The 18171-nt window shown below is 37.8% G+C and overlaps 1 protein-coding gene across 1 annotated transcript; it reads left to right on the plus strand.

Annotated features, from left to right (window-relative positions):
* The first annotated feature begins 121 nt into the window (after window positions 1-121).
* DSEL (dermatan sulfate epimerase-like) lies at window positions 122-8526 on the plus strand. Its single transcript, XM_014938696.1, has 2 exons — window positions 122-238; window positions 460-8526. Exon 2 carries the CDS (start codon window positions 1426-1428, stop codon window positions 5071-5073), a length of 3648 nt encoding a protein of 1215 aa, XP_014794182.1. The 5' UTR covers window positions 122-238; window positions 460-1425; the 3' UTR covers window positions 5074-8526.
* Window positions 8527-18171: the final 9645 nt, after the last annotated feature.

Raw genomic sequence — 18171 nt, forward strand, 5'->3', positions numbered from 1 at the left:
GGAGCTGCCGGGCTCCGTCCCGGGGCTGGCGGGGCGGGGGGCGGCCGCCGCCGTGGGTCGGTCTGGCTTCTCTTCGCGCCCTCACGTCGCCGGCAGAACCGGGCGTGTGGTTTATGGAGACGGCTGTGGCATTTATTTAGTTAGCTTTTGTCAGCTCCATTTAATTTTGGCGGCGCGTTTCGAATTTGTTTTGTGGGGTAGCTCCTCAGAGCGTAACGGGAAAATACGCCCTGAAAAGGTGAAGTAAAGCGAGGTGCAGTAGCCAGCCTGAATCTCTGTTTTGCCAAAGATAAATTTTGTGGCACTTTGAAAATGCTCCTTCTTACTTAATATCTGTGAAAGAAAAAGTGCATTAATTTATCTTTCCTAGGATGTTAGCGATACTTTGTTATCTTAAGTACTTTAAATATTTTCTGACACCTGTGCTGCTTCAGACAACTTTTATTTTTGTTTCCACAGAAAGAACCAACATGCAAAGTGGAAGGGAAACCCGAAACTGCTCTTTTTACAAAAAAGCTTTGGCTTTCTGCCTCTTTCACTTGTTTTCCTTTTGCTTCATAATGGAAGGAGTGGGATTATCTGAAACACAGAGGCAAAATTTGGGCATCATTGGCTGAAGATAAGATGAAAGAAGACTTGAAAAGATGTCGGTACTCTATGACTATTAGTTCAGACGCACCTTTCACAGACGGGAATAGTGGCTGAAAGCACGGCAGTTTCATCGAAAGGAGATAATGGATGACCTATGCTGATTTTTTTTTAATTATTATTTTTCCTTCCCACTCTTCCATGAGTCCCAAAAGAGAAAGATGGAAAGAGTGCATATGGAAATTGAGATAAGGGGAAGGCTGAAGGCAGTAACTTCAGTTTTGAAGTCTGTTTTCCAGTCTGTTTTGAAGTCTGAATTCCCTGCTTCATCAAATGCAACACAGTGTTTTGAATAAATTATGTTGTTTTGTGATCAGTGGAGTTTTTGTCAGCTCTAGAAGTGAAATTTGACCTAATTGGAAGCTTTTTGAAAAAGTAAATGCATGACTCCATTCCTTTTTTCAAGTCAAGTTTTTCAAGAGACAGTGTTCCAGTCTCTTTCTGTGCATTGTCAACCCGTGTTTTATATGCATATCTTATAGATTGTACTTTTTCCCTTATTTTAATATTTATGCTATAGTGTTGTGTTTGAGAAAGGTGTGAACAGACAAGACACCTGATATTTAAGTTTTTGACAGCCTTGTTATTTCAGTGTTGTAGCTCAGATTACAAGTAATCTGAGTATTTTTTAGATGCACGGTACACACTAAGTCTTTTCTCCTAAAAATATGCCTTAAGATGTTCATTTTTTGTACTAACTGGGTCAAAGTTTGATATCTGAGCATTGTGTTTTGTTAGGAAACGCATGCCTGGGGAAGAGGAGAAGCCTAATGGATCATGGCTCTGATGTTCGTGGGGCATACTTTATTTCTAGCATTAATGATGTTTGCTGTTTTCACCTTTGAAGAATCTGTAAGCAATTACTCTGATTGGGTGGCTTTCACAGAAAATGTAGATCGATATGAAAAAAAGCAACTTGAAGGTCTTAGTGCTGAGCAGAAGCTGAAAAAAACAGTTCTTCATCCAAATTTGTATTTCAGTGCTGAAGATGTACAGGCACTGAGGCAGAAGGCTCATACAAGCCATTCGCATCTATTTAGAGCCATCAGAAGTGCGGTGACGGTTATGCTCTCCAACCCATCATACTACCTACCTCCACCCAAGCACGTTGAATTTGCTGCAAAGTGGAATGAGATTTATGGTAACAATCTGCCACCTCTAGCATTTTATTGTTTGCTGTGTCCGGAAGATAAACCTGCATTGGATTTTGCCCTGGAATATATGGATAGAATGGCTGGCTACAAAAACTGGTTGGTTGAGAACGCACCTGGAGATGAAGTGCCACTTGGTCACTCCCTTACAGGATTTGCCACTGCTTTTGACTTCTTGTATAATTCACTGGAAAATGAGAGAAGGCAAAAATACCTGGAGAAGATATGGTCTGTAAGCGAGGAAATGTATGAGTACTCAAAGGTTCGTTCCTGGGGAAAGCAGCTTCTCCATAATCATCAAGCAACCAATATGCTTGCTTTGCTTATTGGGGCTTTAGTTGCAGGGGTGGACAAAGGATCTCAGGCAAATATTTGGAAACACACTGTTGTTGATGTGATGGAGAAAACAATGTTTCTGCTCAATCATATTGTAGACGGATCTCTGGATGAGGGAGTAGCTTACGGGAGTTACACAGCCAAGTCTGTAACCCAGTATGTTTTCCTGGCTCAGCGCCACTTTGGTATTAATAACTTGGAGAATAACTGGCTCAAAATGCACTTTTGGTTTTACTATGCCACCCTGTTACCAGGTTTCCAAAGGACTGTGGGTGTAGCGGATTCTAATTACAATTGGTTTTATGGTCCTGAGAGTCAGCTCGTGTTCTTGGATAAGTTTGTCATGAAGAATGGAGCTGGCAACTGGCTGGCACAGCAGATCAGAAAACACAGACCCAAGGATGGGCCAATGGTGCCATCCACTGCACAGAGGTGGAGTACGCTACACACTGAATTTATTTGGTACGCTGCCGAAATCATTCCTCAGCCACCTCCTGATTACGGTACTGCTAAAATGCATGTGTTTCCTAACTGGGGAGTTGTTACTTATGGGGCTGGATTGCCAAACAGCCAGACAAACACCTTTGTGTCCTTTAAATCTGGAAAACTTGGTGGACGTGCTGTCTACGACATCGTTCACTTTCAACCATATGCCTGGATTGATGGGTGGAGAAGTTTCAATCCGGGTCATGAACATCCCGATCAGAACTCTTTCACTTTTGCTCCCAATGGACAGGTATTTGTATCTGAGGCTCTTTATGGACCTAAACTCAGCCATCTGAACAATGTCTTGGTCTTTGCTCCATCTCCTACAAGCCAGTGTAACCAGCCTTGGGAGGGACAGCTTGGTGAGTGTGCCCAGTGGCTGAAATGGATTGGTGATGAGGTTGGAGACTCAACTGGAGAAATTATAACAGCCTCCCAGGCTGGAGACATGATGTTTGTGAGTGGTGAGGCAGTATCTGCTTACACATCAGCAATGAAATTGAAAAGTGTGTATCGCGTTTTGCTGCTCTTAAATTCTCAGACATTGTTAGTAGTAGACCACATTGAGAAGGAGGAAGACTCTCCTGTTAATTCTGTCAGTGCCTTTTTTCATAATCTTGACATTGATTTTAAATACATACCCTATAAATTTAAGAACAAATACAATGGAGCTATGATGGATGTGTGGGATGCCCACTACAAGATGTTTTGGTTTGATCATCATGGGAGTAGTCCTGTTGCTAGGATACAAGAGGCAGAACAAGCTGCTGAATTCAAAAAGCGATGGACTCAGTTTGTAAATGTTACCTTTCCAATGAAAAACACACTTACAAGGATTGTTTACCTTTTCTATGGCCCATATGTCAATGTTTCTAACTGCAGACTCATAGATAATGCAAAATCTGGATTTCAGATTTCACTCAGTGTCAACAACACTGAAAATACCATCGCTGTTGTGACTGAATATCAAAATTTAAAGACAAGGTTCGATTACTTGGGATTTGGTGGTTTTGCCAAAGTAGTTCATGAAAACAAAGTGACCAAGTTTGGTCTAGGTACTGAATCTGTGGAAAAACAGATAAAAATTCATAGGGTGGGTTTCCCATTTGGATTTAAAGTGAACGTAATTGCAGGGTTAATTTTGGGTGTTAGTTTGGTCATACTGGCTTTTCAGTGGCGGTTTTACATATCCTTCAGTAAAATGTTGCGTTGGATCCTGATACTGGTTGTCACACTGTGGCTTATTGAATTGGTGGATGTGTGGAGCATGTGTACTCAGCCCATCTGTGCAAAATGGAGTGACATGACAAGATTAGAACATGATAAAGGCAATAAAGCCAAACAATTAGAAGGAAACCCTGTTGTTTTGCCAGATGTGATCATTACTTCACTTCCCGCTTCTGGAGCAGAAATTTTAAAACAGCTGTTTTTCAATAGCAGTGACTTTTTATACATGAGAATACCTACACCCTATCTTGAAATTCCTGAGACTGAATTTGAAATTGATTCCTTTGTAGATCCATGTGAGTGGAAGGTTTCTGATGTCCAGAATGGTCATTTTCGTCTTATCCAAGGGTGGCTCCAGTCTCTAGTTCGAGGCACAAAATTACATTTACAAAACATTCACTTACATGAATCCAGCAGAAGTAAAACTGCTCAGCATTCTGCCTTAAGCAAGGACAAAAGGAAAAGATCCAAAAAGAGAGAATCTCTGTCAGAGCAAAGAAGCAGGGCAAGAGGGAGTCAAGATAAAGATGCTGAATACATTAGGGAACTGAGAAGGCACCTTGTCTATTATCCTAGTGCACGGCCTGTGCTTAGTTTAAGTAGTGGGAGCTGGACATTAAAGCTTCCCTTCTTTCAGAAAATCCTAGGACCGTCAACGAGAGCATTATATGTAGTAAGGGACCCACGGGCATGGGTCTATTCAATGTTGTACAAAAATAAGCCAAGCCTTTACTCCTTGAAAAACGTTCCACAACGCTTGGCTGCAATGTTTAAAGGGGAAAATGGTAAAGGAAAATGTAGTTTAAATGAAGGCTATGCCTTTGAATATGAATCATTAAGAAAAGAGCTTTCAAGTTCTGATTCAAACGCTGTTTCTGTGTTGTCCTATTTATGGCTAGCAAACACAGCAGCAGCACTGAGAATAAATGGGGACTTGCAGCCGACAAATTATCAGCTAGTGAAGTTTGAAGATATTGTGAGCTTTCCTCAGAAGACGGCTGAAACAATTTTTGCCTTTCTTGGTATTCCTCTTCCTCCTGCTAGCTTAAACCAAATATTATTTGCCACCTCCACCAGTCTTTTCTATCTTCCTTATGAAGGGGAAATTTCACCAAGTAGCGTTCATGCCTGGAAAAAAAACATGCCGAATGAAGAGATTAGACAGATTGAAGATATCTGTTCTTCTCTAATGGACCACTTAGGATACCCAAAGTTTATAGAATAAATGCTGCCGGTCAGCAGAAATTTGCACTAATGATCTCTGACTCCCAATTTGTGGATAAATATTACAGAAGTTTGTTTATTCTTGTAAAATGTGTACAGTCTGCTACTTTCAGAGAGATTATTTTAAGAAAAAGATAGTTGTTCTTGCAAGTATGGAGGGTTTTTTGGTTTGTTTTGGTTTATTTTTTTGTTGTGTTTTTCTTTTTTTTTAAAAAAAAATAATAAAGCAAACTTGTAACTACTTTTGCTGCCTTTCAAAAAAAGCTGTGTGAACCTTTGTGGAGCTACCAGCTGGGGACTCTATAGCTCAGGGGATTAGTAATAGAATATGGAGCTTTTTACCTCCAGCTCACCAGTTTGACTCCAGTCCAAGGGGTTAGTTCCCGAAAGTACTTAACATCTGATGATTGTAGGATGGCTTATATGAAATAAAACTGGTTAAACTTGCCTAGTTCCCTAGTTTAATTCCTAGGTGATAATTAGCCCCCCTTGGACAGGTTTAGTGGTGCATTCTGTCCTTGTCTTACCCGTCACTATAGTGGTGCAAAATAAACATAAGCTGAGATTTAAAGGCTGTTCAGCATCCCTTCAGCAGAAGAAAACACTCAGAACATTTGTTAATCTAGTTCCTTACTTACAGTCTCAGCAGACGGGCCCGGGACTGAAATGGACACGGATGTTGAATATCATTATAGGATATGGTTCCTTCCGCTCAGAGATGTGGCACTTAAATTAAGTTTTGTGCTTTGATGAAAGAGAAGACTTTGTTCTCTGTGCCTGACAATGTGGTACCCTTTGTGAGTCTTAAGTAAACTATCCAGAGAAAAAGAAATGGGGCAAAATCTGAGAAACCAACAAGATCTCCCAAACTAGCAGTTAAATTTGAGAAGATTTTATGTAGTTTTGATCTACTTCAACCCAACTTAATTTTGAAGGTTGTTAACATCTTGGCTCCTTGCATTGCTTTATCCTATACCTCTTGTCTAAGAGGTTCTGCAAGCATTTTCTCCTTTTGAGTGAGACTCTTCCATCCTTCTTTGTTGTAACGCATTTCTCTGCTGATTCTTGTGCATAATTTCACTGAGACCAGTGCAAATATTTGATGTCATTGTCAATGGCTTGTTGTTGATGTCTGCATAAAATGGCAATCTGAGGTTTAGAAGATCTTAAATAAATGTCCAGGCCTGTATTGCTGAGGGGTGTTTTGCTTCTCTGTTTAATGAATTTCTGAAAGACAACCATTGCTTTCGGAGAGGGGAGAAATCTGAAGATCACCCGTCCTTCAGCCACCTCACATTTGAGTGATGTTTCCCTTCAGTAAACTATTTCCAAAGTTGTCTTATTTTTATCATGATTGGTGTTTCTTTAACATGGTGCTGTAATATGATACTGGTTTGGAAACAGATAGGCTTGATAGGATAGATGTGTCTTTGTCACAGCTTATTTTCTTCTTGAGTCACGCTCTGTTTGAGCATGCCCATTAAGAGAAAAAAAATCCCATTTCCCAGTTTAACTTGCTCAGCATTCTTTGGAAATGCATGCATATTGTAAATGTCTGCAGATGTGTAAATCAGATCACCAAGAGACATCTATTTCCTTTACCATCTGTTTTTTATTATAAATGGAATTGTCTTAAAATACGCTTCAGTTGGTTTGTGGGAGCTGGGATCAGAGTTTTGGCTTATTATATTGAAATACATGTGTAATTACTGTTTATTTGGGTGGTAAGTATTAGACAATGTGAAAAGTGCAGTGAGTTTCTTCCTGCAGATTACAGGTACCCTTGCTTATATTCAATATAAAGGAGTTCTTGCCTTTCCTTCCAAACTTACTATTATGTCCCTGTCTTACCTTGCTGTCTTGTTCCTCCCATGCATACATTTCATATCCTTTGGAGAATGTTGTGATATCTCACTATGACCTAGATAAAAATAGCTCTTTTTCTGCCAGTCATTAATATGTCAAAATAGGCCTCTAGCACAATAAAGCTATTGATATTTTGTGGTCTCACTAACCATAACTTAGCTGTCATTTACTAGCAGCAATGTTTTTTTCCCTCTTCAGTCTTAGGTCTCACCCCTGGCTAGGTAGAATGCCAGGTTAAAGAAAACATTAAACAAGTTAATACACACTGACATGTTAGCGAAACTGTGGTTTCCAATATCATTCTCTCAAATCGGTTTCTTTCAGAAGCCATTTTTGATGAAATGTTTAAAAAAAAAAAGTAAGTATTGATGTCTGTACAGTCTGTACTTGACAGAATAAGTTTCAACATTTTCCTTTTATTTCCAGGATTTACACTCTAGAATCAGAACAAATAAAAAGGCTTTTCTCTGTCAGATGTTTTAGGGCAGCCGAAGGTAAGGATTCAGACTGACTGTGTATTTGTGGAAGTAGAAACAGACCTTAAAATCCCTTCCTGAAAGTGACACAGAATGCCACAATAGCCTGTAAACCAACTTTGTTTTTGAGGAGTTATGGTGGGTAGAATTGTCTGTTGGGAGCATCATCTGTGCTGCTTTTGGAATACAAGTTATCCCATACACTTACGTTCATAATAGCATTGTTGCTGTCATTATTATATGCAAGATTTAGGAGCTATTTCTTTTATGTACTGTACTGTCCCAGTTCAAAGAATGCATCATCTATTATTCAGATTTTGTTGCATTGTGTATCCTTATACAGATGTAAAAAGGTAGAAGAGAACTCTGTTCTTTATTTTTAGATCCTGTTGTGAGGGCAAATGCATTAAAATCATTATGCTAAAAATATGTAAAAGGAAAAGCAGTATCTTAGAAAACAACAGGGTAGGAATGCCTAAGGTATGGCAAGCCTCTAATTTTCAATCAAACAATTCTTTTGTTGAGTTTTAGATGGTAAATGACATAACCACTTGGCCAAAGTTAGTACCAGACAGGAGGTATCCCAGCGATGGAGCTGAATGACTATGTGTTGAGATTGTGGCCTTCTACCTGTATGAATACCAACCCAATATTTTATAATATTAAATGATATTGTAGGTGTGCAGTTAACCTCAAAATTCTCTTCTGTTGCTTGTATCCAGAGGAAGAATGCTCACTACACAGACAGAGACATTAACCTCCCCTTTCTCCATATAGTAACGTTTAAGACTGTCAGTAAAATTTGAGAATTGTTAGACCTTTTTGAACAGCATGTCTGTTTAGGTACATTGTGTTGAAGAGTGTTCTGGCACTCTCAGTTACATGTCTATAAAGATGATGATGAAAACTAGTCTCAGTACTGTATCTTATCTTTGTTTCCTTTTTCTCCCTGTGTTAAATGTTTATAATTATTTGTACTATATTGTAGTTTGAACTGTCCGGTTATGAGACAGCTAAGATTTTGACATATTCGAGAAATGCTTTACTTAAATGCTTACATTTCTGAATCATATTTGGAAGCCTAATAAACACCGAGGAAAACATTTCAGTTATTTACTTTGTAACTAAGTGACATTGGCCCTGGAGAGATGCATGTGGATCTTGGCTTTCAGAGTTCTACCAAATCCCATGAATCTGTAGTCTCTGAGCATACTTAAATGCCTCTATTGCTCTCAGTAGGCTTTTTCCAAGAGCGATACCTCTGGAGATGAGCCTCAATATCACGGTCAGATTGGTTCCTTTCACCCTCTTTAACATGCAGTTGGCATGCAGTCCTCATCAGATTTATGTTTGAATGGTTAATTGGCCAGATCCAGAGTTGAATTTCTGTATAAGATCCCCAATTATATGTGCAATATATGGCACAAATAATCTGACAGTGTAATACTATTTTGATAGTGTTAGAATGCAAATCAAACAAAAAATGCGCTTCGGGTTTTATAAAGTTATTGGTAACTGATTGGTAAAGCTGCAGGCATGGATCAGATATTTCCTTTAACCATAAAAATGGTTTCACTTGCTGCTGATGCTTAATAATGTGACTGCTAGAGGAGTCCTGGCTCCACCTGACAGTCAATTATTTTCATTATTAGTCTTAGAGACACCATTTATTTGATGAACATGATCATACATAATCTGGAATATAATACTGCATTTGCTGAAAACATTTGAAGTACACAGTCCAAGATTAAGGATAAAAATATGTTACCTCAATGTTTCTGTAAGTTACAAAAATTAGCCCCTTTATGAGATGCCCATATGTTGGATTCCATATGTTGAAACATTTTATAATTAGAAATTGTGATATTTATTTAGGTGATTTTGAAGTAATTTACCAAAATGATTTCTTTTTAATTACACATAAAATACACAGATCAGTATGTGCATCTTAACACTTCTATGATCAGGTTATCATAAGCTTTCCTTTCTTTGAACTCCCTTCTAGCTTTGGTTCAGAATGAAAAGTTTGTTTAAATCTTGTAATGAATGGGCTGGAGACTCTTATAGTCTCAAATTCCATTTCATTGCATTTCAGTGTGGAATATCATGGACTACGAGTCATGGATCAAAGTTTTAAATTGTGAGCTGTTCAGAATTGTGCCATAAGTGGAACGATGCCTAGGTAATCTAAATGAATGTTGTTCCATTGACTTCAACGGGGACAAAATACTATCATCTGCTATCATCAAACTATTATCATCTACTTAACCTGAATATTCCAAAACAGCAGATATTACAGGAAGTAAATACCTCAAATGATAATGAAAGACTGCTCTTGTTATTTGATGAAAAAAGGAAATGCATTTTAATAATGTAAAAAATACAAATAGCTCTGTAACTCTAATCAAAGCTACCTGTAGGCCAATCTAATAGATTTATAAACTCATAAAAGGAGATATAGAATCAAATGGATATTCAAAATAATGTACAAATCACAGTTTCAAATGTCACGACTTTGATTTTCTTTAGTGTGGAGAAATTTGTTCATATGTGATTTACACTGTTCTCATGAAGGACGGGAATGTGTAATATAGTGCTGTCTCAGAAAATACTATATAATGGGAAAGTGCTGTTTCACATTACCAAAATGATACTGTTTTAAATTAAACTATACATCTTTTGAACTGACAATACACTGAGAGTTATATGTGATATAGGAGAACAAGAAGAGTCTGGGTTCATTCACACCTGTCTAACAGAATAATTTTTGAAAGGTTCTTCATTTATGCTGGTATAAAGTCACATTTAGTTACTGTCTTTGCTGAGAACAATATTGTGGTGTTGAAGAACATGACCTGAATTCATCTATCTCACATTAGGTAATTTAATTTTCACACCTAAATAAGGAGCATTGTCACTCTAGAATCAATGGAAAGTGAGTGTCGCCTTCAAAGGTAAATCAAACATTGCTTACCTCTTTGTAAATCCTCAAAAGCCAAGGGTGACTAAACTCTTACTGTAGATGCCTGCTGAAAGGCCTCAAAGGAAGTGGGGTGAGTTTGGCTTTAAATGTGTATGGCCTTACATCTAAGTAGATTTCTGTGTCCGAGCAGTTCTAGTGCATACACTGTCCAAACAAAATTTTATGAAACATCCTGCATAAAATAAAACTACTAGCAAAATAATACTTTTGTGTTATCCTTTTTTTCTCTTTATTTTTTTCTTAAATTATTTCACCACATAGGATATCACAAAACTCAAGTGTATGTATTTACATTTTTAAAATATTGCTATTTTTGTTTGTTTTGAATATGAGAGCCACTGTTATCTTTCAGAAAGTATTGATGGCAAGACCTGATTCTGGCTTCCCTTAGATGCACAGTAAGTATGTTTGGTGTTAAGCAAAAGAACACAAGATATATGTATTTGTAGAACATAGTGATTTCCCACTCAGTTATTGGGAAGTGGACAACAGGTGCAATCCATAATTTTAAAGTTTCTTAGACTATGAACACTGTAGCTATATGCAAACTATATTCGGAATAGTGTCTCTTCTAATTCCTGAACTATACCTAGGAATTTTTTTGGAGACTGATATTTGGCCCAGAAACCATTCTAACAATTTAACAGTGTATGTTAGCAAGCTCCAGCAGCCATGAATATTCTCTTCTGTGTTTAATTAAAAAAAAAAACAAACCAAACATATTTAACACAATTTACTGGAATAGCTGCAGCCCTCTGGACCTCTCTTACTGAATGTGGGCTGGCACAGGCAGTACTTACCAGATGCAGCGGCACAGATAGTTCAGCACCCTTATTGCTGCTGCACCACGGCAGGTGCATCTGAGCTGCAATTAGTTTCCTACAGCAGAGTTTTGCAGGTTTAACAAACTGATTTTTTTTTTCTTTTAATTTAGCAGAAGGTGCTTGGGATATGTCTTAAACATAGGAGAAAGAATAAGACCTGATTCCATCTCTGCTGTGAACTTCGGCATGTTGTAAATTAAAGGTTTGTATGTTTTTAAGTCTTGATGGGGTTATGTTTAGCTCTGATACAGGTTTATTGTTGTTTTGGTTTTTGTGGTTTTGGTTTTTTGTTTTGGTTTTCTGGAGGGTGTTAGCCTTGTGCCTTCTCCATCAGTGGTTGCTGAATTATTTTGCAGTTGGTGGCCAGTATGTGTTTATCCTTCATAACTCATCCTAGGTCTTGTCACTGGACTCTCACAAGTAATGTATTATTCTTTTTTTACCCTCTGGATCTTGCACCAAACTTTGGTTTTTAGGAAAGTTACATGGAAAATGCCTATTTTGATAGGAGCAACAAGGTGTGGTGTAAACAAATGTTGCTGTCTATTGCAAATTCTTTGAGAATATTTGTCTCCAGCTATTTTCTGAATGGTTGTTCTAAGTAAGTAAATCCGATGTCCAAAGCTCCTTGGAAACTAATACCAAGAACATGATAAAATGCAGGCTGTCAGATATAGTAAATGCACAATGTCTTTTTGTGAAAGCCATTAATATTTTCATTCTTAATTGCTTTTCTAAGAGAGGAGTTGCTTACTTTTACTCTGGGGGTCTTTAGACCTTTTTGTGTTTCCATCCTACAGTTTGCCTAGAAATAGATTTTATCCTATGTTTTCTGAATTTAAGTTTGAAATGTTAATTTTGTTACATTTTCTTGAACCTTCCATTGTGTTGCAGGATGTTCTAGTGTATTCCTTTCATAAATTATATCCTACAGATGCCACTTGATTTCAATAAACATAATCTCAGACCTGACAAGGAATATCATAGTTACAGAGAAATGAACTGAGAAACAGGAGAAACAAAATGTTACACTGCTGAAGAGAACAGACTTGAAAGTGTGTGTTGGAATATTTAGATCTTAATTAGCTGCCATATCACGAATTACAAATGCCTGAATAATAGATTTTATTACTCTAACTGATCAGCAGAACATTGTCTGTTTGGAATTACCATAAGAGTACTGACAGAAAGATAAGTTAAAGGGAACTTTTGTTTGGATGTATTTTTGTTTGGTTTTGGGGTTTTTTTTCTTCAAAGCAGTACTATTCTTTTCTACTCCCAAGCTGTGTTAATTTGTAACCAGTGTAGTACCCAGTGTAGCTCTATAACATCATTGTTGGCACCAAAGGATGCTTTTCAATGAGAGGGTGGAGCTTTACCTGCTGGGTATAGATTCAATCTTGATGGTTTCTCAACTGCCAGAATCCTTTGGTGACGCATTTGAAAGAAAAGCTGACTTCTGTAATAGAGAATTGTTTCAAGTTGGAGAATGGACTGCACTGTTGCTGAAAAAAACAGAAGTGATGTGAAAAAATACATATTATAGACAGTCAGAATGCTATCAATTAGTCATAATTAAGTCAGTCTCATAATCAGATCTTTTAAAGTATGGGTGTAGCTCTCATCCGTTCTTCAACCTAATTACTAACCTTCATGGCCCTCGTTAATTGCAGTCTAGGCTAAGATCAATTTCCTTCCATTTGCTGAAATAAGAGTAAGCCTACCAGAAGATACCCGGGCTTTGTTGATACACTAAGGACTTTTAAAGCTGGTGTCCCTTGAATGTGTGTTTGTACCTCTAAAGTGCTCTAGGGTGCATTTGCAAACCTTACATAATGAATGATCCTGTTGACTTCAGTGTATAGGAATTTACCTATTCGTATTCTGTCTTTCTCTGATAAATAGCCATGCCTTACTACCTTTTACACATGAAGTGGATAGAATGATTAGTAGAGTCAGGCTAGACAATGAAGAAGAAGCTCTGATATTCATTGTTCACAGATTGTTGAAAGTGTTTGCCAACAATCTGCTTGATCTGTATTGAGTTCAGTTGGCTGTTCACAGCAACAGACTCATTGCATCCTTTGCAAAATCTCCCTTGAGAAGCTTATAACTTAAAGGTACAGTTTTAAACAGTTAATATATATGTATCATTGCTTTAATGCCTCAAATTAATCTAGATACAATTTTCTTTTTTATTTAAATGCACAAGGACAACAAAAGGGAAAAAATATTCAATTCCCCTTTGAAGTGAAATATAAATAAATAAATAAATTATAAAATAAAGATGTTCAGATTCTATTAAAGTTTCAAAAAAAATCTGCAGGGTCAATCTAGCAGAACTGCTATTAAGCTTGTTATTAAATTATTACTATTCATGGTCTATAATGTATCCTGCAAAACCGGTACAAATATGACCAACTTGCTTTGGTTGGACTTCTGAAACAGAATCAGCTAGATATAAACAACTTTTAACTGAAAGCAGATATAATGAAAAAGTATTCTTGCCCATATTTAGATGCCTTGAAGTCACTCTTGTACTTAGTGGCTTCTATTTCATGTTAACAGTGAAGATTCAGTAATTCAGTTTTGGTTATATTTTTTGTCACTATTACAGGTGTATTATTCATAGTAAGTGTGAGAACACTGGCAGAAATGGTCCATAACTATAAAGATCTTAGTCCAAATCATAAATAACTATTGACATCTATATTTGAGAGATCAGAAGTCCAGTAATTTACATAAGGTTTATAGATAATTCTATGGGGGTAATGGAAGTTGAATTTAAATAGCTCAAATCTCAGTCTGCTTATATGAGCCACGTGCAAATTATCCTTAAACATACTTATTTGCAGTATAGAATCATAGAATTGTTTAGGTTGGAAAAGACCCTTAAGGTCATCAAATCCAACCATTAACCTAACACTGCCAAGTCCACCACTAAACCATGTCCCCAGTCTTTTAAATACCCCCAGGGATGGTGACTCAACCACTTCCACAAAAAGAAGCATAAGAATTTAACCTTATTTTCTTTACAGCAACTTTATTGATATAATTGTATCATTTATGTTGAAATTACACCATTTTTATTTAAAATAAAATAACATTACCTCATCAAAACAAATACATATAGTTGTTGTTGTTCTTGTTGGTTTTGTTATCATTATTATTATTATTATATCCTAGCTGGAATTCTGTGGTAAACCAAATCTTCTGCAATATCTCTTGCACTCCTCGTGATTTAAGCTGTGACAAGAGGGCCAACAACTTAATAGGTTTCTTGCTGTAAGGCAAAATCTGTTCATAGCACTTAATCATTGCCAAACACACCAGGAAAACTTAATTTAACAATATTTTATCGTATTTTATTCCTTCAGATCTTATTTATTCGTGAAGGTTGAATATTCTGCTTTCAATTTGATAGAAAAATGCACTCATCTAAGTAAGTTCACCTGTAAATTAGCTTATCTGTGCCCCTCCAAAATCTGCAGACACACAGAATTCTAATAGAGCTACTCTTTTCTTCTCTCAAAGTAAAGTTCAGATTTGGTTAATTGGCCAGAGAGTATTGAATTTAAATAAACAGAAGTTAAACTAGTTTAAATGTCTTTAGCATACGGCCTGTACTAGTTACAGCTCTTTTGACTTTGAGTTAAAGTGTACTTCTCCAAAAAGAAATCCTCAGTGATACCTCAAATCTATTTTATTGTAATCCTGTTAAGTAGAAATGTTTCCTGGGTGATGGACATTCTAGAGATCCTGCAGAAAGTGCTAATCATATTAAATATTACTTCTGGACTCTAGAGTACTCCTATGTTTTGCATTCGGTACCAACAGAGACTATAAGTTTAACAATGATGGACCATTCAATTCCTACTGCAAAATTATTGTGAAAGTAGCCTAAGATCTTTACCCAGGATATTAGTATATCAAAAATAGTTGCTTTTCACATAAGAATGAGAATTCTGACTCTCAGATCATGAATATCAAGGCACAACATGCCTTCTCATCCTGCTCTTATGTGGACATATATTTAGGAGGAAGTGATAGGACATTCTTTGATGTCCTGACACCAACAAAAAGGTTGTCTCAAGAAGAAAAAAAAGTACTTTTGGTCAATACATAATAATATATAACAGGCTTTCCTAATAACTACTTTTCTTGTCTGATTGTGTATAGGCAAGACAAATACATTTTACTGGGGTATGTATTTCTAACTGAGGTCACTATCTGCTGGCACTAGGAAAACATGGTGATATGCACAGACAATGGCTGGAGAGAGCTCTGAGGAGAAGGACTTGGGAGTGCTCATGGATGAGAAGGTCAACATGAGCTGGCAATGTGTGCTGGCAGCCCAGAAAGCCAACTGCGGCCTGGGCTGCATCAAAAGAGAAGTGTGGCCAGCAGGTCATGGGAGGTGATTCTACCCCTCTACTCTGTGCTCTTGAGACCCCACCTGGAGTACTGTGTCCAGCTCAGAAGAGCTGGTGATCAGAAGATGATCAGAAGGATGGAGCACCTCTCCTATGAAGACAGACTGAGAGAGCTGGGGTTGTTCAGCCTGGAGAAGAGAAGGCTCTAGAGAGACCTTATAGCAGCCTACCAATATCTGAAGGGAGCCTATAGGAGAGCCAGAGAGGGACTCTTTGTCAGGAAGTGAAGTGACAGGACAAGGGGTAATGGTTTTAAATTGGAAGAGGGAGATTTAGATTAGGTATTAGGAAGAAATTCTTTACTGTGAGGGTGGTGAGACACTGGAACAGGTTGCCCAGGGAAGCTGTGGATGCCCCATCCCTGGAGGTGTTCAAGGCCAGGCTGGATGGGGCTTTGAGCAACCTGGTCTAGTCGGAGGTGTCCCTGCCCATGGCAGGGGGTTTGGAACTAGGTGATCTTTAAGGTCCCTTCCAACCCAAATCATTCTATGATTCTATATTTCTATTATTTTGGTATTGCCAAAAATACAGTGTAAATAATTTTTTAAATTGTGCTCACAGGGCATACTGCAAGCTGTGGAAAGAGTTAGTTCTTTCTTCATCAGAAGACTTAGGAGAGTTTTTTTGTGCTATGTCTTTTGCTGCTGCCAGCACAGTAGAGCAAAAAGGATATAGCCGGAGGAGAGGGTGTATGCCAGAATTTTCATGCAATGTGATGACCCTCAGGAGTGTCACCTTTGCTATGCAGCCACAAATATAAACAAGAGCAAGCCTATTGCTTCTTCCTAGGGCATGGATAAAATCCTGGAAATCTCATACTTGTGAGCACCCTGCAGACTCAGAAATGAAAAGGTATTTAAAACATAATGCTTAAAATTGTTTTTAATCACATGATATATGAGGTAATCACACAACTTCCAAGAGCTTGACTGATGCTCTTAAACGATTCAAAAACCCAGGTGTGGGATCTACTCATGTAACAGAAAAAGTAATTTTCTGGAATATAAGAAACACAATGTTTCAACTCATCAGGTCATAACTACATGACACAGCACAACTCAGAAGCAGACAAATTGATGGAACAGACTTTCCACAGCTTCTAGTGCTGTTTCAGATTGATGGCTGTGGCTAGTGTCAGCACAAAGGCTCGGCACTGATGAAGATACTAATCAAAATAAATGCTGGTTTGTGGCTTCATTCGGGTGTCTTAAGGAGGGTATAGGCTCTACTCCCTTAATTTCCCATGTTGGTGAAAGGTACCATTGTAGGTCTTTAATGCATTGTTTCTGCACTGGTGAAATATGCCACTGTATGTATAAGGTATCACATGTACAAGGCCAGGTTCAGGACTTCTGCTGACAGTGGGGATGAGAAGTGGGAAATACGTAGTGCAAATTAAAATGTAGGGGCAGCTCGAGGTGAACAACAGGAAGAAAAAGGGATGAGATATGAATAATCTGCAGAGGACTTGAGATCCAGCCGTCTACAAGGAGGCAAAAGCGTGGCATGTTAATAGGCACCTGCTGTAATGCTTGTAATTCAAAGCTAGCTGCTGTTCAATGTGGCTATCATTTCAGGTTTCTGCAAAGGAGAACAGCATGATTGGTTCTGTAAAGAAGCCTCATTTTATTTTATTTTATAATTAAGCACTTTTACAAAAATGAAAATGACTAGCATCATATATTGTTTATTTAAGGACAAATTAGATCTCAGAATGTAAAAACCTGAAAGTTAGTTTTGGTTTTAGCCTTTTTTTTTTTCATCACAGATTTCTATTAGGAGTAGGTGAATAAAATATGCACCTCCATGAACTACTAAAAATAATATGGAAGAGTGAGGGAGATGAGAGCTTTGCTAATTCCAAGCAATTCAACTCAAATACTTTAAAACTGGGATGTCATTTGCAAAATCTCTAGATCTCCTGCCTTAGTACTATGAAATTAGATAGTAGTAAAATAATTTTATGTAGCAAACTCCTACTGTGTCTCATCACTTGTATTCTTTGTTTTCAATTTTGACATCTAACTTCTATGAGTTTTTATCTATTTTTTCTATGAATAAACACTGAGCATCTATATATGTGTGTATTCTCAAAAAACAGAAGCACCTTCTCATTTTAAAAGGGGCTCCAAAAGCAAGCAGCATCTGACTCTATACCAGTGTACATTAGCAATAGTATCACTGAAGATAACGAAGCTGAGCAGGGCTACAACAGCTGAGAGTAGGTAGTCTTCTAACTGCAGAAGAAATGTCAGTGTGGGACAGAGACTTTGTTTTAATGACAGGATGGCATAACATCTGGGAGGTGAGCCAGAAGATAGCTACTCTAAAACTCAGCCTGTGCAATGCCTTATATGCCCCCTCATGGAATCATAGAATCATATGGGGTTGGAAGGGACCTCTGGAGATCATCTAGTCCAACCCCCACCACCAAAGCAGGTCTGCCTAGAGCAGGTTGCAAAAGCCCCCCTCCTACTTGCTGGCTGTAGTTGAAAAAGCAGCACAGCCCCATTACCA

This window comes from Calidris pugnax, unplaced genomic scaffold (assembly GCF_001431845.1).
Source record: "Calidris pugnax isolate Ruff unplaced genomic scaffold, ASM143184v1 scaffold13, whole genome shotgun sequence".
NCBI classification, from domain to species: domain Eukaryota; kingdom Metazoa; phylum Chordata; class Aves; order Charadriiformes; family Scolopacidae; genus Calidris; species Calidris pugnax.

Excerpts from the sequence above, each read along its gene's own strand:
- DSEL (XM_014938696.1), top strand. The coding sequence starts at position 1,426 with ATGGCTCTGATGTTCGTGGGGCATACTTTATTTCTAGCATTAATGATG.